The sequence below is a fragment of the Heterodontus francisci genome, chromosome 4, assembly GCF_036365525.1.
Source record: "Heterodontus francisci isolate sHetFra1 chromosome 4, sHetFra1.hap1, whole genome shotgun sequence".
Taxonomy (NCBI): Eukaryota; Metazoa; Chordata; class Chondrichthyes; order Heterodontiformes; family Heterodontidae; genus Heterodontus; species Heterodontus francisci.
Genome location: NC_090374.1, coordinates 157,828,166 through 157,852,600, shown reverse-complemented (window position 1 = coordinate 157,852,600; position 24,435 = coordinate 157,828,166). Strand labels below are relative to the sequence as shown.

The window sequence follows — 24,435 nt, the reverse complement described above, 5'->3', positions numbered from 1 at the left end:
ATAAAGAAAAAGCCCACAGGAGCATCTTTGCTGCAGTGGTTAGGGTGGCACGATTGGCCATCCAGAAGCCATGCATGGCAGATTTGTCAGTGGGTTGACCACCAGAATGGACTCCAGCTCACAGGACTGCCAAGCAACTGGTATTATCGTGAGTATGTACTATTGCTTAGTGGTATAATAAAGCTGTACCACATCTAATGGAATAGTATCCATGTTGTTGTGTGCCATTGGTACCCAGTGTAAAGGCTAGAACCTTTAGACCAGATGGATGGTCTTACAAGGGAGAGGGAAAGATTTCTCTTTGTCCCTTGGTCATTGCTACTATCCCAAACCTCACAAGAAATGGATCAATGGCAAAAACCAAAATCAAGGTCACATGTTTTGATATTTAATGCATAATGTAATATTAGATAGTTTTCAGTTTGCAGAAAGTGAGTAAAATATGCTAAAACATCGGGTTGTAGAAGACAGCTAGTGCCTGTTTTATGAAATCGATTTAGATTTATTTATACAGATGTATTGCACATTTTATGTTTATTTGTTTTGAACATGTGAAAATTTTCAATCAAATATAAAAGAATTAAAATATATTCATAAAACAGAGCTAGAATTGGTTTCCAGGCCAGTATCACTAAGGACTTTTACTGCTAGGCTTTAAAAATAAAATTGTTTTGGTGAATTTCTATGTTCATTGAGGGCAGGAGATGTCGGTGTCAGTGATTAAACCCTTTTCCACTGAGCTACCTGATATTAGCATCAAAACTCTGCCACATTAAACCAGGCCTAGTACACACCAGATGCAAGCTAAGCTTTCTTCATTCTGTTCTAACACTCTACCTTAACCCTAACCTCATAAGAGCAGTCTAGAAAGCAACAAGGTGTAGATTTCTATTTAAGCACATTGGAACATTAGGAACAGGAGTAGGCCATTCAATCCCTCAAGCTTGCTTCACCAGTCAATTAGATCACATCTGGACTGTACCTCAACTCCAGTTATCTGCCTTTGCTCCATATCCCTTTTTACCTTAACCTAACCAAAACTGAGAGGGAGAGAGATTTTGAAAGCTTCAATTGACCCAGCATCAACAGCCTTTTAGGGGAGAGAGCTCCAGATTTCGACCACACTTTGTGTGCCAAGCCGGTTCCTGATTTCATTCCAAATTCTCTAGCTCCAACTTTAAGATTGTCCTTCATTGCCTCATCAGTGGACATTGGGTCAGTATGGAGAAACTATCAAATCCTTTTAATCATTGAAACACCTCAATTAGATCACTCCCTGAATCTTCTATATGCGAGGGAATACAAGTCAAGATTATGCATACTGTCTTCAAGTTTAACCCTCTAAGACCCTCATAATTCTGTGTACTTTTAGGGCCGCGTTGAACAAGATTGTCCATTTAATGCAAATCTGAGTGGCATTGCCAAGACCACGGGAGTTATGTAAAATGCCACAAAGTGTTTACAAAGAATTCTATGCTCATCAGTGTGAGGGATCTAAAACCAGAAAATCCTGGAAATACTCAGCAGGTCTGGCAACATCTGTGGAGGGAGAAACAGAATAATTCAGGTGGATGACCTTCTGTCAGAATTATTCTGATGACAGGATATTGGCCAAAGTTTAATGTGAAGGCAGAAGCCCCGCCCACTGGCTGGAAAACCAGGGGCAAGCCCACCTCTACGGGACCAGGAAGCCATGCTGCTATTTTGCGTGGCTTAGGCACTTGAGTGCTTGCAGTCATGGTTTCCACCCTCTGAGGCAGGACGTCCCATCTCCGACAGCTGCTGGCCAATCAGAGGGCTGGCAGTTCTTCAGTCCCAGCAGTACCACTGGGAGCGGTGGCCACTGCTGGGACTGCACCCAGAGAGAGGGGCCACAATGGACCCTGGCCTCGTAAAAGTTAAGTGGGGTCGGGCCTCGCCTGGAACAATCAGCCAGCTTCTGGCGAGGTGGGGGGTGTTGGCAGGGCAGTGGGGTGGGGGGGGGGGCACTGGTCACCTACCAGTGGTGGCAGGAAGAGACTCTTAAGTGGCCAATTAGGCCTCAATAGGCTTAAGGGTGGATGGGCTCCCCGCCGCTGGTAAGATTGCAGGGGTGGCGGGTTAGGCAATGGGCATGGCACCCCTGTCATCCTACACCATTTTATGCTCCCCGCCCTGCCCCCTAGCCGGCTCCTGGGGCAGGATGTAAAATTCCAGCCATTAACTCGATAACTTTCCATAAAAGCTGCCAGACCTGCTGAGTATTTCAAGCATTTCCTGTTTTTATACCAGATTTCCAGCATTCACAGTTTCAGTATTTTGCTTTTGTTAGGTGACAGGTATCCTTGGAGCAGTCAGTGTCAGCATCGAGCACTCCAGCATTAAGCATAACGAAACCAGACAAGGAATAAAGCTCCCTCTACTGTGCCATTCTGGCACAATCATGCAATTCTTCGATGTATATCCCCTTCTACATCAGTGATATTTTTCCATTTCCCATACTGATCGCCCTCCAGTCTATGTGGATGACACTGCCAGTTAGTGCCAAATTGCACCTTAGGCCTATGCCTACTTGGGACTGGGGGCTCAGAACAAGGGGCCACAATCTTAAAATTAGAGCCAGCCCATTCAGGAGTGAAATTAAGAAATATTTTTTACCACCAGAATTTAGTGGAAATGTTGAATTCTCTCCACTAAAGGCTGTGGATCCTGGTTTAGTTGAAATTTTCATGGGTGGGTTCGATAGATTTTTGTTAGGAAATATTATCAAGAGATATGGAGTTAAGGTGGGTAAATGGAATTGGGCTACAGCTCAGCCATAGTCTAATTAAATTGTGGAACAGGCTTGAGGGGCAGAATGGTCTCCTCCTGTTTCTGTGGGTTGAAAAATGTCAAACTTTGACTTATAGAGGGTCTTTACCCAGCAGACAGGACTGTCATGCCAGCAGACTGAGTTGAATTTGAACCCAGGTTATAAGGCTAATATCTATTCCACTGCATCACTTGATTGCATCTCACACTTATTCAACACAAAGCCCTTGCAGGCAGCATGGAGGAGAATTTCATCCAGCAGCTTAGGGCATGAATTTAACTCACTGCTGTTCTTTAGCCCTGATGTATGGACATTGGCAGTATTCTGGGTGTTGCTGATGTATTAAGCATTAAACATTAAAGAAAAATATAAAATTCGGCACAGTTGTGAAACATCAGGTACACACATTGTATTTTAGACTGATTCTAAATCCTAATCAAGCAATAGTTTATAGGAAACAACTAAGTACTGTTGGTTGTTATCCAGGCTATCTTCTTTCACGATGAAAAATCCATTCAGAAACTTAATTGTATTTCTGGCATGAAGGGATAATGTTGACTTTTCATGATGGTGCAAAATGGGTGAGATGAGATTGACCACCTGGTATACATCTCCTGATTCTCCTTTTTCCATTCACTTCGTATAATGGGCGGCCAATTCAATTTCACCCAAGGTCAAAATGATCCCATCCAAACTTCCATCGAATTTAAAAATATAACAGCTGGGAGCTGGGCACAGTTCCAATGAAGGGTCATCAATTTGAAGTGTTAAATTTGTTTCTCTCTCCATAGATGCTGCCTGCCCTGCTGAGTATTTGCAGCATTTTTTGATTGCATTCAGAATTCTTGGATCCATGGGAATCAAGAACATTCAGGCTTCTCCAGATCCCTCCACAATTTCCCCTTCCCCCAATACATTATATAACACAAACCTGTAGTAAATTACATGAAGAAATGGGTCTGTTGAATGTTTACACACTGTGTTAATAATCCAGGAAATATCACAATATACTACACTTAAATTCAAATGATTTAGCAGACGTATGGGATTTTTCTGTCTTATGATGAGCTATACCGGGGGCACATATTCAGCTGGGATCAGGGCAAGGGCCCCATTAGACCTGTGTGTTATGCAAGCTGCATTTATATTCTGAGTTTCTGTTCCAGGATCAGTCATGTTCATGAATCAGCAATGGAATTGGACCGTTACCAATGTCAGCTCATGACCCCTCCTCCTCACCCACCCTCCCTGGAAAAAAAGAGAAACTAGTGGGTTTTATTATGACGTAAACAGCATTTGTGGCTTCAGTGTTGCACCAGGAATAGCTTTTTAGAGACAATTAGTCCATTTCAGTAGGAATGACATTGCTGAGGACGACATCATGTCTTGTGAAATGTTCCACCTGCAATCCAGTTTCCTGCTGCACCCAGTCTTTAAGAGCTGTAACACGAGAATAGATTCCAGGAATATTAGGTCTGGCGCATTTAATACCAAAGCTCACGATTCCAGCAAGAAACCAAGTGTTATCAGGACTTGCACAAACTAATGGACCTCCTGAATCACCCTGTAATAAGAATAGGAAGGAAAATGCACAGTAGTTATAAGTCTGGAATTTTGTAGGAAAATTACTTCGACCCATTACATTATAAAATAGCATGGTGTTCATGTTAATACAGGATACTCAACAGAAATTCAGATATAGGAATGGAATTCCATGCACACACAAAATAGTTTTTGACTTTTCTGTAACCTGTCGAGACATTTCAAAAAGCAGGGCCAAATGAATCAATATAAGCATGGCCTGCCAAATTTAAATCTGCCCTACAGGAGCAAAGGGGTGAGTTGCAAGCGGAGAGGAACAGAAAAGAGATGGAAGAAAGCACTACAGGGAAAGGAAAGACAGGGAAAGGAGAGAAAAGAGATGCAAAGCAGAAGAATATTCATCAAAAAGAAGAAAAATAAAAAAAAAAGAACAAGGAAAATAGGAGAGATAGAAAAAAACAACAGCAGTGAATGTCATGATCTGGATCGATATTTTTCCTGTGCACAAATCAGAGCGAATGCATGAAAGAAAGTTTAATTTCAGTGTCCCCACAGAAGTGCATGTGGGCACTAGATGGCACTATATTAGTCTATCAGAAGCTATGGCCCATGATTCCTGGCAATCTGCATCCCAAAGACCAAGCAACTTGAGCTCCATTAAAGCAGGTTTCTGAAGAGGGATGGTTCTCCATTCGGGAGCTCCCAGTGAGGTGTGGCACTCAGAGTCTGGAGCCTGCAGTATTCCATTTTCGGACTGAAACCAAGCACTGCAGGCCTGACACCTCCCAAGCACCAATCACTGAGCGTGCCACCAGGATTAGGGGATCAGACATAGATTTACATCTATACCCTCTGGTGGATAATCTGGTGGAACAGATCATCTGCCTTTTATAGGACCTGCCGACTTTCTATTCCATTGAAATCAATGGAATGATAATAGGCAGGTTCTATAACAGGCTGGTGAACCACTCCGTCAGGTTATCCACCAGTTCTTGCGGATGCAAATCTACCCTGTGGTATGTACTTAAGGATAGGCTGAGTGAAACATGCTGGTGTTGGGAATGCAGGTGAAATGTTTAATGCTATCCTGTATGCCTTTGATTAATATTAACAATATAGAAATGGTCCACTGCTTGTTTCACACCAGTTCAGTTATACTGCCGCCACTGTGAAGCCCAAACAGTGTGCTCACACTTCATGTACCATATTTAAAGCCATATTTATAATGCACACCAACTGCTCTGTGAATACACTTTATTTAGGATTGGATGAGTAAGAGCAGAAATCCAGGTAACTGCTCCCAAGCAACTTTGAGGGAAGCCAATATAAAGAATGTAGACCATGTATTTGCATTATCATGGTGATGCATTAAACCACCTGGCAGTGTAAATGGGCCAGAGCCTTGAAATGCCGACATGAACTGGTTGAGCTGAGTGGTGAGTTCCGAGATATATGCCCTGATTTTAATCTGTCATAGGGAGGGTGCACTTGTTTCCTGTCATGACAATTAATTTAGATTCAGCTTAAAGCTATTTGGAGCTTGTCATTGTGTCAGTAAATGGACTTGTTGAATGTTAATTCATAAACATACTTCTTGTCTATTGTATTACATTCAAAAGAATGTGACATTATGCATTTTCTTCAATAGTTGGAGCTAATACCTTGAGCAAGTATAAATAAATGTATATCAACATCTATTTGGGACAAAAGGTTACCTGACAGGCATCGACTCCACCTGCTAAGATACCAGCACACAGCATCTTATTACTAACAAGTTTTCCAAAGATTCTCTTGCATTTGTTGTCATCGATGATTTTCACTTCAGCTTTTTGAAGGATTGTTGCAAGCGAGCCTGGAGAAAAAGACCAGAAATTACATGTTTTCCCCGCTCTTCATTAGTTTCTTGGTTCAAGACCCACTCCAGGACTTGAGCACAAAAATAAAGGTTGCCACTCCAAAGTGGTACTGAGGGAATGCTGCACTGTCGGAGGTGCCATCTTTCAGATGAGACATTAAACCAAAGCCACAGCTGCCCTCTCAGGTGGACGTAAAAGATCCCATGGCACTATTTTATCCCTGGTGTCCTAGCCAATATTTATCCCTCAATCAACATCACAACAACAAATTATCTGGCCATTATCACATTGCTGTTTGTGGGAGCTTGCTGTTCACAAATTGGCTGCAGCATTTCCTACATTACAGCAGTGACTACACTTCAAAAGGTGCTTCTTTGGCTGTAAAGTGCTTTGAGACGTCCGGTGGTCATGAAAAGTGCTATATAAATGCAAATCTTTCTTTTTTAGAAACAGTCAGGTTTTTGATTGGCACTTCACCTTTGTCCTGCTGTCTTCACTTGGATGATAATAATAGTGGAGCACTCAATCTTGGAAGTGACCTTGTACCACTCTGAAGTAGTCCTCCTATTGCCCAGAAAGAAACTTGAACCAGCAACAGACTTCGGGACTGTTATGGAGTTGGGAGCAGCACCCTTGTTCCTCCTGGCTCAACATTCAGGTAAGTCTTTTTTTAAAATTTACCTTTCTGGTGATGCCTGCAGCGGGTCTTTTGCAGACAGTCAATTAGGCCATGGACAGACTTGGTTATGCTGACACAACTGGCCCAGCACCGGCACCAGCGGCATTCAGGGCAGCTCCATTTCTAGAAGGAGTCCTGAAACACATGTTAGGCCCCTTATTTGCATAGGCAAAGGAGCTGTTACACCCAAGCACTGAGAACCTTCACCACAGCCTGTACCGATAAAGTAAATGGTGCACTTCCTGTGTCGAAAGAGTGTCTTAAAGAAGAAGGAAGAGGCACAGAGATAGTAAGATTTATGGAAGGAATTCCAGCACTTAGGGCCTAGACAGTTGAAGGCATGGCTGCCAAAGGTGTGGTGAAGAAAGTGGAGGATGCTTAAGGCCAGAATTGGAATAAAGGAATATTCCGGAGCATTGTAAGGCTGGAGAAGGTTACAGAGATAGGCAGGAGCAAGACCATGGAGGGATTTGAACATGAGGATGAAAATGTTAAAATCAAGGCATTGGTTGATCAGGAGCCAATGTAGGTCAGCAGGCAGCAGGTTGATGGGTGAATGGATGAATGGGACTTGCTATGACTTAGAATACAGGCAGTAGAGTTTTGGCTGAGCTTAAATTTATATAGGGTGCAGCCAGGATAACTTAAAAGTATCAATTCTTGCCCATGTTTCCCAGCTTAAGAAAAACTGATCTAAAAGATGTAAACAGTGGTTGGTTTAACTGACATCAAGGAAATAGAATCATTCCCAACAGAACAACACATAGTAATCTCTTTACTTAATTAGTAGGGTTTGGATGAACAGATAACTGTCACAAGGATGCAGATTGCTCTTCCAAATCTTAAAATGATAAAATTGAGCAAATTCGGTTTGAGCAAATTGGCCGAATAATGCCAGTTTGTGTTTTTGAAGTGGGCTTCATGATCAGCATTATTCCAGTTTCCATGATTAAAAAGTCCTTAGAAATGTTTGTACAATTAAAAACCTAGTACAGTGTTGTATCTGTACTGGAACATCTTGGGGTGTAGCTAGTTCCGGAGCACATGGCTTCACCACCACAGCTGGGATATTGTCAGAACCCATAACTTTTTCTGTATTCAGTGTGCTCAGCCATTTTTGATATCATGTGAAGTGAATCAAATTAGCTGAAGACTAAGATCTGTGATGGTGGGGACCTCAGGAGGAGGCTGAGATGAATCATCCATTTGGCACTTCTGGCTGAAGCTGGTTGTAAATGCTTCAGCCTTGTCTTTTGCACTGACATGCTGGGCACCCCAACATTGAGGACGGGGATGTTTTTGGAGCCTCCTCCTCTGGTTAGTTGTTTCATTGTCCACCACCATTCATGACTGGATCTCGCAGGGCTGCAGAGTTTTGATTTGATTCATTGGTTGTCGGATCACTTTGTTCTGTTTATAGCATGTTGCTTCTGCTGTTTAGCAAGCATGTAGTCCTGTGTTGTAGCTTCACCACTTTGGCATCTTGTTTTTAGGTATGGCTGGTGCTGCTCCTGGCATGCTCTCCTATGCTCCTCATTGAACCAGGATTGGTCTCCTGGCTTGCTGGTAAAATGGTAAAATGAGCTGAACAATGAGGTTACAGATTGCTGTGGAATGCAAATCTGCTGCTGATAGCCCACAGCGCCTCATAGATGCCAAATTTTGAGCTGCTGAATCTATTCTGAATCTATTCCATTCAGCACAGTGATTGTGCCGTACAACATGATGGAGGGTGTCCTTAGTGAGAAGATGAAACTTTGTCTCGATGAGAACTGTGCGGTGATGAATCCTACCAATACTGTCATGAATAGATATATCTCCACAGGGTATATTGGTGAGGACAATGTCAAGTAGGCTTTTCCCTCGTGCTGGTTCTTTCATCACCTGTCGCAGGCCTAGTCTGGCAGATATCTCCTTCAGGATTTGGCCAATTCAGTTAGCAGTAGTGCTAATGAGCCACCCATGGTGATGGTGATGATGGGTGGAGCGGGAGTTGAGTGAGACTGGAGCAGGATATAAACAGCGGTTTCAGAGGAGGCCCGAGACCATGAGGAGTGGAGCTGAGCGAGACTGGAGAGGTATATAAAGAACGGTTTCAGAGGACGCCCGAGACCAGGAGGAGTGGAGCTGAGCGAGACTGGAGAGGTATATAAAGAACGGTTTCAGAGGATGCCCGAGACCAGGAGGAGTGGAGCTGAGCGAGACTGGAGAGGTATATAAAGAATGGTTTCAGAGGACGCCCGAGACCAGGAGGAGTGGAGCTGAGCGAGACTGGAGAGGTATATAAAGAGTTAGCTGCAAGCGGATGGAACGCATTCGAATTAAGCGTTCAAAAATATCAAACTATCATGTCACAGGAAAGCAGGTAAGTGATTGGTTGGTGAATAATTCTCTTCTTTTCTCTTTGCTTTTTCTCTCTAAACTAGGGCATTGGTTTAAAGTAAGAGCCATGAAATTAAAAAGTTCAGTCGGGGTAAGAAAAAACAGTAAGTCAATTAATAATGAATATTAGCAGAGAGCAGCTTCACCTGAGTTCAGATTTCATCAGCGTGCAAAGGAATTTGAAGAGTGTGGTAATTCAGTAAGGTGGGGATAAGAGGTGCTACTTGATATATATAAAAAAAATAAACAAATAGTGTTAAATTAGGACTAAGTTACAGTAAAGACCTAAAGCATATAACTAAATTTAATAAATTAAACAAGTTTATTACCCAGATTAAAAACATAAATAGACAATTCAGTGGTATTTCAAAACTTGAAAACTTAATTAGTTAAATAAAATACAATAGAGATGGCAGGGCAGGTGATGTGTTGCAGCTGTAGCATGTGGGACACCAGTGTGACCCACAGCAACCACATCTGCAGTAAGTGGCTGCAGCTCGAGGAACTTCAGATCAGAGTTAAAGAGCTGGAGTCCAAGCTTCGGACGTTGCAATGCATCAGGGAGGGAAAAAGTTACTTGGACACTTTGTTCCAGGAGACAGTCACATCCCTTAGGTTAAGTACTTCAGATTTGGTGCGTGGTCAGGGACAGGAGGGTGTGACTACATGTGAAGCAGGTATGTGGATCCAGATGGTAGCATTGGAGGAGTATCAGCCCTTGTACTTGTCCAACAGGTACAAGGTTATTGCAGCCTGTGTAGACAAGAGCAGGGACTACAGGGAGGATGAGCAACTGACCACAGGACTGTGGTACAGGGGGCTATTCAAGTTGAGGGACCAAAAAAGAATGTAGTAATGGTAAGGAACAGTATAGTTAGGGAGATAGATACTGTTCTCTGCAGCTGAAAGCATGAGTCCCAAAGGCTGTGTTGCCTGCCTGTTGCTAGAGTTAGGGACATGTCCTCGGGGTTGGAGAGTAACTTGGAGTGGAAAGGGAAAGATCCAGTTGTTGTAGCCCTCCTAGGTATCAATGATATAGGTAGGACTAAGAAAGAGGGTCTGCTGAGGGGGTATGAGCGGCAAAGAGCTAAATTTAAAAAGCAGAACCACGAAAGTAATAAAAACAAAATACTGCAGATGATGGGAATCTGAAATAAAAACTCAGAATGCTGGAAATAGATTCCTACCTGAGTCACAAGCAAATTGGCACGGGGTCAATAAGATCAGAGAGTTGAATGTGTGGCACAAAAATTGGTGTGCGACAGCTGGGTTTAAATTCATGGGGCACTGGCACCAGTACTGGGGACAGAGGGAGCTCTTCCGTTGGGAAGGGCTTCACTTGAACCATGCTGGGATCAGTGTCCTGGCGAATCAAATATCTAGGGCTGTAGATAGGGCTTTAAACTAAATAGTGGTGGAGAGGGTCCAAGTAACAGGAAATATAGAAAATTAAAGAGAAAGGGCCATGCAATAGTACAGGGCAGAAACATGGGTAATGATAACCAGAGTGTGAGAGAAAGGGACCTAGCCTACAAACATAAGAGAGTACCTGCAAATAGGGTCAGAGTATGGAAAAATGGTTAAAAGGCAAAATTAAATGCTCTTTATCTGAATGAACACAACTTCTTAACAAGATAGATGAATTGTTGGCACTAATAGAAATAAATGAGTATGATCTGAAAGCCATTAGAGAGATGTGGTTGCGAGGTGGCCAAGGCTGGCAACTGAATATTCAAGGGTACTTTACATTTTGGAAGGATAGGTAGAAAGGAAAAGGAGGTGGGGTAGCTCTGTTAATAAAGGATGAGATCAATACAGTAATGAGAAATGATCTTGCCTCAGAAGATTAGGATGTAGAATCAGTTGGGTGGAGATTAGAAATAACAAGGGAAAGAAGTCATTGGTGGGAATAGTCTATCGGCCCCCTAACAGTAGCTACAGGTAGGACTCAGTATAAATCTAGAAATAATGGAGGCTTGTAAGAAAGGTACAGCAATAATCATGGGTGACTTTAATCTTCATATAGATTGGACAAATCAAATTGGCAAAGGTAGCCTTGAGGATGAGCTCATAGAGTGTATTAAGGACAGTTTCTTAGAAGAATATGTTGTGGAACCAACCAAGAAGCAGGCTATTTTAGATCTATTAATGTGTAATGAAAGAGTATTAATTAATGATCTTATAGTAAATGATCCTCTAGGGAAGAGTGATCATAATTTGATAGAATTTCACATTCAGTTTGAGGGTTAAAAAACTGGGCCTGAAGCTAATGTCTTAAACTTAAATAAAGACAATCACAATGCTATGAAGACTAAAGTGTGCTGGGAAATAGATTAAAAGCTAAAAAGGTAGATAAGCAGTTGCAGATATTTAAGGACACATTTCATAATTCTCCGCAAAGATATATTCCACTGAGAAAAGAAAACTACGAGAAAGATGAAACATCCGTGGCTAACTAAGGAAGTTAAGGATGGTATCAAATCGAAAGAAAAGGCATACAATGTTAATAGGAATAGTGGTAGGCCAAGAAATTGGGAAAACTTTGAGAAACCAGCAAAGGATAACTAAAAACAGTAAGGAGAAAATAAAGAGAGTAAACCAGCAAGAAATATAAAAACAGACAGTAAGTGTTTCTACAAGTATATAAAAAAGAGAGTAGCTAAAGTAAATGTTGACCCCTTAGAGGATAAGACTGAGAAATTAATAATGAAAAACAAGGAAATAACAGAGAATTTGAACAAATATTTGTATCGGCCTTCACAATAGAAGATACTAAAAGCATTAAAAAATTAGTAAAAAATCGGGGGCAAAAGGGAAGGAGGAACTTATACCTAGAGAAAAAGTACTAGACAAACTTATGGGACAAAAGGCTGACAAGTCCCTGGGACATGAAAGTCTTAAAATAAAAATGTTGCATAGATAGTGGATGCATTGGTTGTAATCTTCCAAAATTCCTCAGATTCTGGAAAGGTCCCAACAGATTGGAAAACTGCAAATGTAACACCACTATTCAAGGAAGAAGGGAGATAGAAAGCAAGAAACTATAGAACAGTTAGCCTAGCATCTGTGTCATGCAGGCCCCCACCTGCCAAGCATGAGGCACATTAATTTTGCCACATGGACAATAAATTTCAAACTGTCGTTGAAGTGAAGAAAAGACTGGCTTTAAAAAATTGCCAGATCTTGGCTGGAAAGACATTTGCATATTAACAGACAGTGTTTGGAAAGATAAACACACAATGAACTTTTGATCACCAGATGTTGAAGGTGGGGGAACTCGCATTCCAAGTTGACTGCTAAGATGGCTGAATACACAAACGGACATGGTCAAACCAGCTAGTCACATGGCTAACCTGCTGGGCAACCTGAGTTTTTTGAATTTGTACAAACAGTTTGGGCAGAAAGCAGAATGCTCCTGGACTGAGATGATCTCTCCTGGCTGGCTCGCCATAGCCTCTCCTGTCTATCTGCTCCCATATCTTTCTCACAAGCCTCTGAATACACTGAAGACACATGAACACCAAGCGAGAAAAGTCTCCTACAGTGAACAAGGTTTAAGAAGAATACTGGGTCTTAACAAAAAGCAAGATCTACCTACAATCAAGGACTCTACAGTGAGCTCGAAGAACCATAACAAAAACTCTTCAGATATTGCCTCAAACATTTCCACTTTATTTTTCTTCTGCTCTTTTCTGTCTCTATTTGCATGTGTATATCGCGTATGCATGCTAGTGTGGGCAGGTTGTGTATCTGTAGATGTCAACTGAATTAGAGTTTAAGTTTGTGTTTAATAAATTTCAACTTTTCTTCTTTAAACCTAAGAAAGCATGCTTGTGCTGGTTTCTTTGCCTTACAATTGGAAAGCAGTGAACAAGGATTCACCATGGGGCAGCTAAAAACATAGTGTGTTTAAAATTAAACCCTGTTATGGTAAGGCTAGGTGAAGGCTGAGAGGGAACCCTGGACATCTTTCTCACCTGGTCGTAACATCTGTCATTGGAGAAATGCTGGAATTCATCATTAAGGAAGTAGTAGCAGGGCATTTAGAAAATCATAATATAATCAAGCAGAGTTAATATGTTTTTATAAAAGGGAAATTGCGTTTGTCAAATTTATTAGAGTTCATTGATGATGTAACAAGCAGGGTATATAAAGGGGAATCTGTAGATGTAGCGTATTTGATAAGATGCCACATAAAAGGTTAATGCACAAGATAAGAGCATATGGTGTTGAGGGTATTAGCATGGGCAAAGGATTAGTTAACGAACAGAAAACAGAGTTGGATTAAATGGGTCATTTTCAGGTTGGCAAACAGTAACTAGTTGGGTGCCACAGGGATCAGTGCTGGGGCCTCAACTATTTACAATCTATATTAATGACTTGGATGGAAGAACTGAGCATATTGTAGCCAAATTTGCTGTCGATACAAAGATAGGTGGGAAATGATGAGGACACAAAGGGCTTGATTTTCAAATCAGTGTCGGGAACCTGACACCCAGATAATTTCTGGATCCTGAACCTGCGCCACAACAGTGTTGCTCACGTGACGTTATCTTCAAATGGAAATGTCTTACTTGACTGTTCAGGTTTTGCAATTTCAACTTTGAAAAAGCCTTCTCGTCCTCCTGGCCCATTAACAAGTTCCTCAAGGAGCTTAATGGGCTGCTAGGTGGAGGAGAGCAGGTTCTCTGTTCCCCACCACCCCACACTCCTAACCCCCCTTCCCCACTCTCTTTTGAAAATTACATCGTATTCCAGAGGCAACAGGATCCAGTGTCACTCTCCAGGAACACTATATTTAAATCACACTTGCACCCCTTCCCAACCCCACCTGCAATTGAAAATCCTGGCCAAAGAGACTGCAAAATGGTTATAGATAGATTAAGCGAGTGGTCAAAAATTTGGCAGATGAAGTACAATGTGGGAAAATATGAGGTTATCCACATTGGTAGGAAGAACAGGAAAGCAAAATATTATCCAAATGGAGACAGACTACTGAATGTTGTGGTACAGAGGGATCTGATTGTCCTTGTACATGAAACACAAAAGGCTAGCATACAGGTACTGTAAGTAATTAGGAAGGCAAATGGAATGTTGGCCTTTATTGCAAGGGGATCGAGTGTAAAAGTAAGAAAGTCTTGCTTCAACTGTACAGGGTATTGGGTGACCACACACAGAATACTGCTTACAGTTTTGGTCTCCTTATTTAAGGAGGGATATACTTGGATTGAAGGCAGTTCAAAAAGGTTGATTCCTGGGATGAATCTCATATTAAAAGATCATCTGGTTCTGATGAAGGGTCACTGACCTGAAACGTTAACTCTGCTTCTCTCTCCACAGATGCTGGCAGACCTGCTGAGTATTTCCAGCATTTCTTGTTTTTATTATGAGAGGTTTTCTTTCCCATGTTTGACCTGATGCTATGAGACTTCATGTGTTTGGATTCAATGTTGAGGACTCCCAGGGCCATTCCCTCCAGCTGCCATGGTGGGATCTGAACTTATGTCTCTGGAGCATTAGTCCAGGCCTTTGGATTACTAGTCAGTAACATAACCACGATGCTAATGTTCTTGGAAAAATAAACTCGCCAATTGACCGCAGGCAATGCCATGGACTGTTTATTGGAAAGATTACCAAGGTCAAACGATACTCAAAACTGAAGATTTATTGTATCTGACACATTTGCACAACTTAAAGCAAGAAATAAACACTAAAATACTAACAGCTGGGAAAAAATGAGACAAACAGCAGTTCTAGCTACATCGCGAGGAGGTAAACTATTCAATTGATGTCAGAATAAAGCCAAAGTTGCAGTTTGACAAAAATCTAACCTTCAAAGGTAAGCGTCCCCCATCCAGTGATTGTGCAGCTTCGACCAGCAGAGAAGACTTTCCTACTCGATGGGAGACAAACTGGCTGGATGAAATCATTGAAGGTGAGAGGGGAGGAAAGCTCCAGAACTGCGATGTCATTGTTAAATTTAATTGGAATGCTATAGTTGGGATGGATGTGGATTCTTCTGATGGTTCTAGATGTACCACGTCCAACAGAAACTGATCCCATGTAAGCTTTCCAGATTGAAGGATTGGCAAATGTACTTTAAACAAACATGAGTATACATAATGTCAATCACAATGAAAACATTTATATTCAATCTGTATATCTTGTTCAACTTTGAGCTGACTTTCTGACTCTATATCCTCTCCATCGCAAAGGCTCCTAACTCTATAACATTGTTCAGCTCTGATCCTATCTAAGTCCATTTGCTGTTGAAGCCCTCATGTATGCCTTCATTAGGACTGGGCTCATTTACTCCAATGTCCTCCCATCCTCTGCGTTCCATAAATGTCAACAGCTCACCGCCACCTTCTCAAGGGCGTTTAGGGATGGGCAATAACTGCTGGCCTAGCCAGCAAAACCCATATCCCATGCACGAGTAAATAAATAAATAAATGCTGGCCTAGCCAGTGACATCCACATCCCATGAATGAATAAATAAAACTGACCTACACTGGCTCTTAGAATTACAAAAGCTTACAGCACAGAAGGAGACCTTTCAGCCCATCGTGCCTCTTTGAAAGAGCTATCAAATTACTCCCTTTCCCCTGTGCTTTCCCCATAACACTAGATGTTTTCTTTTCAGATGTACATATGCAATTTCCTTTTGAAAGGTACTATTGAATCTGCTTCCACTATCCTTTCAGGTAGTGCATTCCTATCATTATACAGACATAGAAACATAAAAAATTTATGGCGTAGAAGGAGGCCACTTGCCCATTATGTCTGTACTGGCTGAAAAAGAGCTATCCAGCTTAATCCCACTTTCCAGCTCTTGGTCGTAGCCATGTAGGTTACAGCACTTAGTGCATATCAGAGCACTTTTTAAATGCAATGTTTCTGCCTCTACCACTCTTTCAGGCAGTGAGTTCCAGACCCCCACCACGCTCTGGGTGAAAACAGTTTCTCCTCAACTCCCCCCTAATCCTCTGCCATGTACTTTAAATCTTTGCCTCTGGTTCCTGACCTCTCTGCTAACAGAAAGAGAATCTTCCTATCCACTCTATCTCATAATTTTATACACCTCAATTAAATCTCCCCTCAGTCTCCTTGATTGCAATTAAAACACCAGTCTATCCAATCTTTCCTTCTCAGTAACTTATCATTTGTTGTGTATTCCTCTGCATTGTTTACTCTCCCCAAATGTGTTACCTCACACTTTTCTCGATTGAATTCCTTTGGCCACTTTCATGCTCACCTGACTTGCGTCCTCTGGACTCACCCCCCACCACCATTTTTACTGTTTTTTAAAATCTTCCCTTATCTCAAATTTAAATTCTCAGGCTTGTGTTTAAATTGCTGCTTAGATTTACCTTTCCCTATCTCCACCAGCCCTACTAGTCCCTCCCTGTCCCTGCCCCCCACCCCCTCATTGTTTTGACCTATCCGCTAGCACAGCCATCTCTTCCACCTCACTACTGGCTGCCTTCAACAGTCGAGGTTCCACTTTCTCAAATTCTCTCCCCAAAATCTCCCCACTTCATCTTCCTCTGCTCCTTTAAGACCCTGAGTGAAACTATTTCTTTGATCAAACTTTCGTTTTGCTTTTTAATTTCTAATTCTTTAACTCACTATCTGCTTTCCTTATACAGTATCTTTGTGAAATGCCTTGGGTGATTTTGCAAGGTGCGATACTATGCAACCAGTTATCTTTGTTCTATTTATGAGAGAAGCAATTGTTTGGTGCATTGTTCCCAGTTTTGTATGTGTGTTCACAAGCCCATGAGTCACAATACAAAGGATAGACCGCAGCTGGGAGTAGCGATGAAAGGAGAAGGGCCTTTGATTAGTTGCAGCCTATTGCAACTAGAAGTTGGTGATCCGAAAATTCTTTCTATGGATTTATATTGGCAGAACAGAAGAGGCTTGAAAATTCTGTGGATATTCTCCCAATTTTCAGTGGGAGACTGGAGGACAACCCCAGAAAAAAATCATAAATGGCATTATTCAACTGTTTTGCCATTTTTCCAGGATTCAGCCTATCTCCCACTAAAATTACAAGAAGGAGAAGCTCCAGCAGAATTTGAGGGCCAGGCAGTCTTCAATCAAAGAGCAGTGAGGGTATTTAAAACTCACAGCTACCAACCATAACATTGACTTCTTGATAGTATTGGGTGGCGGGGGAGTTAAACGGGAAAAAGTTTGGTGCAAGTGGACCACTGTTTAAAATCTGCATTCAGAGACAATCTGTGTGATATCTTTGTGGTTTTATATATTGAGTAGTCTAGGAAACATTTATTATGTTAAATTATATATTGTTCATTCATCTAGCTAATCTAAATAAAGGTTCAAAGCCTGTGACACACTCTCCCTGAAGAAAAAAGTAAAGCGGGTTTGACAAGCAGCAGAGAGGATGGTAAGATAAGCAAACTGGAAAAACATTTGGAGTTTGTTGAAGAGGGTGGGTGCAATATTTAAAGGGGCACACAAGTTTCAGAAACTGTCAGTTTCCGAACTGCTGTGGGAAGGCGAGTGTACAGTGGGGTGCCAGTCATGGCAGAGAGGGCATTACCCTGGTCCCATAGAGGGTCATTGGGGCAAAGGGGGCTCAGCATTTGGTAAAGAGGTGCCCTTGGCACTGCAGAGGTGGCAGGGGGAGTGGACACTCAGCACCAAAGCTTTGAACGAGGTCAGGACCTGCCCTGGAATCGTGGGGGCAAAGAGTAAGGGGGAATATTGGTAAGGACAATTGGGTGGTCAGCTACCAAGAAGGAAGGCTCCAGCTAGCAATGAGGGCATGGCTCTCAGATTTTGGGCCCAGTGGTGATGAGGGGAAACATCCCTTGCAGGAAGGGCAGAACCCTGGGCAAGGGAGGGGAAAGAATTGCAGGAAGGCAACGGAGGGCAAACCCTCAACACAGGATTGACCGCTGAAGACGGAGCTAGCTGGAGATGACTGAGAACCAGTGCTGCAGGACACTATGACTCTCCAGGCAGATGGTCACAGACATCTGTAGCCTCATTGCTGAAGACCTCGTACCTCACAGCACTGGTCACCATGGCCTACCTGTGACTCTCAAAATCACTGCGGCCTTGAACTACTTTGCTTCTGGCTCCTTCCAAGGATCGGCTGTGGACCTTACTGGCATCTCAAAAGCGGCTGCTGCACACCACTGCATCTCACTGGTCACTGATGCCCTCTCTGCCAGAGTTGGACAGCATATTCATTTCATGACAGACGTGATCTTGCAAGGTTCTACCTCTATTGCCGGATTTTCCCAGGTGCAGGGTATCATCGATTGCACCCATGTGACCATCAAGGTACCCAATGATCGGCTAGTGAGATCCATCAACAGGAAGGGCTTCCACTTCCTCAATATTGAACTGGCATGAGACCACAACAAGAGCTTCCTCCATGTGTGCACTGGCATTCCTGGCAGCTGCCATGACTCCTTAATCCTCCACAAGTCCAGGCTCCCTCAGATCTTCACTCCATCCCCCAAAGTGCATAGATGGATCCTAGGGGACAAGGGTAATCCCTTGACGAGATGGCTACTGACTCCTCTGCAGGAGACCCGGACAGAGGCATAAAGGCAATACAACCAATGCCGCTTGCTCAGCAGGACAACCATTGAGCAGGCCATCGGGTTTCTGAAGATGCAGTTCTGGTGCCTGAACCAATTAGGTGATGCCCTCCTGCAAGGTCTTTATGGTGATCTGCTGCATTCTCCATAACATGGCCCTTGAAAGAGGTGTAGACCTTGAGGACTGTGAGGTCCTCAAAGGAGATAGCTTATTGGAGGAAGAGCAAGAGCAGGAGGTAAGAAAGGAGGAGGAATTGGAGGTGGAGTGAGATGACACTGAACAGAGAAATGCCTCTGTTGCATGACAAGGTGGCCTTCTCCTTCCACCCCCTGGGAAGAGGACCTCCCTGCTGTCCATTAGGGCCTCTAGCAATATATCAGTCAGCATTGATGAAGCGAGGGTCTGCCCTGCCTGGGTACCAGGCCTTTGGCCCCGCTGTGACATCTCACTTCTCTGTGGTGAAGTGGAAAACTTTGGCACAAATCGCAGCTCTCTCCCTCTGGACAACCAGCCACCATGAGGGTCGCAGTGGTGTGTCAAAATGAGTCCCACACTTAATTTGACCCACTTCCATTCCTGCCCCTGCTGGCTGTAAGTGGACAGGAAACCCGTCTCCATATCAATTAGGGCTCACTCCCATGAAAATCTGAACTTTAATCAGTTTCTCACTGGAGGCAGGCTTCCGATCCAAAACAGACCCAGCTCCTGTTTCCTGCCTCCATGGTGAAAATTCAGCCCTAGCAGACCTGAGACATTGGATTTATTTCTACTGGAGCAAAGAAAGCTAAGAGGATATTTTAGAGTTCTTTGTCAAAACCTTTCATAATTTTCTGAGTGCATGGGAAGGATCATTTTCTTTGGTTGAGGGGTTAGCAATGAGGGTTCACCAAGTTAATTTTGCCAATAAGAGACTGAGGTGTGAAGTTTCAGGAACATAATTTATCCAGTGGGCCGCTGAAGCATGGAAATGCTTTGCCACAGGGAATGGTTGAGAAAGAGAGCATTAATTCTTATAAGAGAAATTTGGATGAATATTTGAAACATTGGGAGAATGTGAGGCACTGGGATTATATTAGGATTGCTGTTGCAAAGAGCTGACAAAGACACAAAGGTTGAATGACTTCCTTGTATGCTTTAAACTTCTGATAATTCTAAAGATCTGTATAGAGAGAAAAATAGGAAGGTCTAGACTGAGACCAAGAGCAAAACTTAGGTCTGGCTGCTAACATGTTAGCAAGCGTTCATTTATTTGATTAGGATATTGGGGCATCAAAACAGAACAGAATGGCTTTTTGTGTACCACAATTCATATTCTTATGCATTTACAACCAAAATTCCCATGGCAGCTTCCCCAATCTTAGTTATGTTCTTAGAAAAGGCCAAGCTGAAGTCAGACACTTGCAAATGAAAATTAATGAGTTGATCATGATAAGAAGTACCTTGGATAACTGTAACATAAAGCTACTTTTCTAATCTATTTTCCTTTATCTCATCAGTTTGTTGACATTCCAGGCTGGATTTTAAAGGCCCTCCGATGCCGGGAACGGAGGCTGGGGGGGAAAGAAGATCGCAACGAATGAGGCCCGCCACCGACCCCGACGCCAGCAGGCCCCGTCCCAATCTCGATGGCGGCGGCAAGGCCTCGTGGTGGCCGCCCCGCCATTTGGCGATGGGACCCGCAGTATCATATTCAAATGGGTACTGGCCTTTAATTAATATGCAGGCTGCAGTGATTCTGCCAGCACGTTGAGGTTTTCTTTCTGGCGGCCGACAATGCCGCACCTTCGAATCCCCGATCGGGGAAACGAGGCGCAACTCCTGTGGGGAGGAGGTACTTTTCTCAGTGCAGGGGGTGGGGGAGCAGGGTCAAACTCTTCGGATTGGTTGGCGGATGATGGGAAGGGGTAAAGGACAAAGTTTCCGAAATTTGGCGGGGGAAGAGGTCAAATTTTCACGGTAGGTATTCTGGGCCGGGGGGGGGGCGGGCGGGGGGAGGGGGAAGGGGCAGGAATGATGTGTAATGCCATTGGGGGTGGGGGGTTTGGTGATGGTGGGAGAGGTCATGGTAAGATGATTTTATTCATTTTTGTAAACTTTACTGTCAATGTTCCTTTAAAATTTAAATGTTAATTGGGACCTCTAAGCCCTTTAAAAATGGCTCGCCTGACCTCTCCACGACATTGGGGTGGGGGGTGGGGGGTGGTGGTGGTGTAGCCACCCCGGCCATGCTAATGAGCCACTGCGTTTGAAATCACGGTGGCTCTGCGCCATGGGCCCTCTGTGTGTGGGCCGCAAATCGGGCTTTTAAAATGCAGTCCTCAATGTTGAAAGCACAAGTTAGTTGTGCAGTAGCTGCAGTTTTAGTTAACATTTCCATGTGCTCAAAGCTAAAAGGCCTGTCCTCATTGGGAAAACCACTGCAAAGTAGTTTTCCTGAATCTGACTAGCCCATTGTCTCAGCTAGAGAAGTAGTACAAATGGCCATTTTCTGCCATTTACAAGGATTTTCCTTATTTTACAATGGTTTGGCTAAATTATGATGCAAGAAAGGGCGAATTTCTTTGGAATTAAGGCCAAGTTACATTTTTGTAGAAAACCTACCCTTTGTGCATATAAACCTGCATAAATGAAGATTTTAATAATTACTTTTGAAAGCAGTGAGCTGCAGAGACAAGCCATCTGTCAGAGATGATGGAAGCACCACAGACGTGAGATCTGATGTGGAGGCTAACCTGCCAAGGCCATTCACCATTCACCGAGTCTGTCCCACCAATAATCCTGCTCAATGCTCCAGGTCTGGAGCCACAAGCTGTATAAAATACACAAAGGTTTAGAGTTTGATACACTCTTTAAAAGTATTTTATGTAAGCATTCACAATTATAACATTTAGATTAGCTATGGGAAAGGACAAAGAGCAATCCAGAGTAAAAATGAGGAAAGCCAATTTCAATGGGTTTGGAATGGATCTGGCCCAGATAAATAGGAATCAGAGTGGCAGGCAAAACTGTAATGGAACAATGAGCTGCCTTTAAAGAGGAGATAGTGCGAGTGCAGTTGAAGTACATTTCCACGAGGGGAAAAGATCGGACAAACATAGCCAGACCTCCCTGGATAATGAAAGAGGTAAAGAGTAAGAAGAAGCAGCGAAAGGGTGAATATGACAGATTGGTTTGATTATACACGTCTGACCAGGCTGAATATAGAAAGTTCAGAGGGGAAGTGAAAAAGAAATAAGAGAAGCAAAGAGAGAGTATGAAGAGACTGGCAGCTCACATAAAAGGAATCTAAAAGTCTTTTACAGGCATATAAATAGTAAAAGCATGGTAAAAGGAGAAGTGAGGCCGATTAGGGACCAAAAAAGACATTTATTCATGGAGGCAGAGGGCATGGCTGAGGTTCTAAGTGAATACTTTACATCTGTTTTGCCAAGGAAGAAAAGCTGCCAAAGCCATAATGAAAGAGGAGGTAATTGAGACACTGGATGGACTAAAAATTGATAAAGAGGAGGTAGTTGAAAGGTTCCTGTACTTAAAGTTGATAAGTCACCAGGACTGGATCAGATGTGGCCAAGGATACTGAGGGAAGTAAGGGTGGAAATAGCAGAGGAACAGTCCATAATCTTCCAATCCTCCTTTGATACAGGGGTGGTGCCAGAAGACTAGAGAATTGCAACTGTTACAACTTTGTTGAAAAAAGGGTGTAAGGCCAAGCACAGCAACTACAGGCCAGTCAATTTGGCGATGGGAAAGCTTTTAGAAACGATAACTCGGGACAAAATTAACAGTCACTTGGACAAATCTGGATTAATTAAGCAATCCTGCATGGACATGTTAAGGGCAAATTATGTTTAAATAACTTGACTGAGTTTTTGATGAGGTACCAGAGAGGTTGATGAGGGTAATACGATTGATGTGGTGTATATGGACTTCCAAAAGGCATTTGATAAAGTGCCACGTAACAGGCTTGCCAGGAAAGTTAAAACCCTAAAACTAGTTAAAACTAAAAGGGACAGTGGCAGCATGGAAGCGAATTTGGCTGGGTGACAGGAAACAGAGAGGAGTGTTGAATGGCTGTTTTTTGGACCGGAGGAATGTTTGCAGTGGGATTCCCCACGGGTCAGTTTAGGACTAGTGCTTTTCTAGATTTGGGTGTGAGGGCAAAATTTCAAAATTTGCAGATGACACAAAACTTGGAAGTATTGTGAACTGTGGGAGGATAGAGATAGACTTCAAGAGGGCATAGAAAGGCTGGTGGAATGGGCGGACACATGGCAGATATAATTTAATGCAGAGAAGTGTGAAGTGATACATTTTGGTAGAAAGAATGAGAAGAGGCAATATAAAATAAAGGATACAATTCTAAAGGGAGTGCAGGAGCAGAAAGACTTGGCAGTATATGTGCACAAATCGTTGAAGGTAGCAGGGCAGGTTGAGAAAATTATTAATAAGGCTTATGGGATCCTGGGCTTTATAAATGGAGGATTAGAGTACAAAAGCAAGGAGGTTATGGTGAATCTTCACAAAACACTGGTTTGGCCTCAACTCGAGTAATGTGTTCAATTCTGGACACCACACTTTCAGAAGGACGTGGAGGCATAGAGAGGGTGCAGAAAAGATTTACAAGAATTGTCCAGGAATGAAGGACTTCAGTTACGAGGATAAATTGGAGAGGTTAGGGTTGTTCTACTTAGAAAAGTGAATATTGAGAGGAGATTTGATAGAAGTGTTCAAAATCATGAGGGGACTGGACAGAGTAGATAGAGAGAAACCGTTCCCATTGGTGAAATGATCGAGAACCAGCTGACACTGATTTAAAGTGAATGGCAAAAGAACCAAAGGCGACATGAGGAAAAACTTTTTTATGTAGCAAGTGTATAGGATCTGGAATGCACTGCCTGAGAGTTTAATTTAGTTTAGTTTAGTGAAACAGCACTGAAACAGGCCCTTCGGCCCACCGGGTCTGGGCCGACCATCAACCACCCATTTATACTAATGCTACACTAATTCCATATTCTTACCACGTCTCCACCTGTCCCTATATTTCCCTACCACCTACCTACACTAGTGTCAATTTTAAATGGCCAATTCTGATGGAGGCAGATTAAATCGTGGCTTTCAAAAGGGTGTTGGATATTTATTTGAAGAGAAAAAATTTGCAGGGCTACAGCAAAAAAGCAGGGGAGTGGGGCTAGGTGTGTTGTTCTTACTGAAAGCCAGTATGGACATGATAGGAGGCCAAATAGCCTCCTTCTGTGCTGTAACCATTCTATAATTCTGGGCCTTTTCATCTTATTAGCATTGCAGCTCCACTGCTTTTCTAATGCATGGACATGGTGTGCAAGATACTTTGGCACCAGGTTGACTCAGAAAATCTGGCCTGTAACATCTAGCTTGCTCTTTGTACAGATTATTCTTTCAGTAAAAGGTTACCTCTGTACAGGCTTTACTGATTGGAATGCTACATATATTCAAAAATGATCCATGTTACTGCACTGTTAAACTGGGAGTAATTGTGGAAAAGTGAGGAAGGGCACATGTGCTAATGTTTTGTTTGCAGATAAAAGAGTATTTTCACTGAAATTTTCCTCAACAGATTAAATTAG

The 24,435-nt window shown here is 42.8% G+C and overlaps 1 protein-coding gene across 2 annotated transcripts in view; it reads right to left on the bottom strand.

Annotated features, from left to right (window-relative positions):
* Positions 1 to 377: 377 nt before the first annotated feature.
* Positions 378 to 24,435, bottom strand: part of LOC137369356 (transmembrane protease serine 11C-like) — a 49,731-nt gene continuing 25,673 nt past the window's right edge. For both annotated transcript variants that reach the window (XM_068030442.1, XM_068030443.1), the window contains 4 exons: positions 21,479 to 21,641; positions 15,082 to 15,347; positions 6,049 to 6,185; positions 378 to 4,355 (listed from right to left, as the gene is read on the bottom strand). In XM_068030442.1, the coding sequence (XP_067886543.1) occupies positions 4,131 to 4,355; positions 6,049 to 6,185; positions 15,082 to 15,347; positions 21,479 to 21,641 (791 nt within the window). In that variant the 3' untranslated portion in view covers positions 378 to 4,130. The remainder of the gene's footprint in view (positions 4,356 to 6,048; positions 6,186 to 15,081; positions 15,348 to 21,478; positions 21,642 to 24,435) is intronic.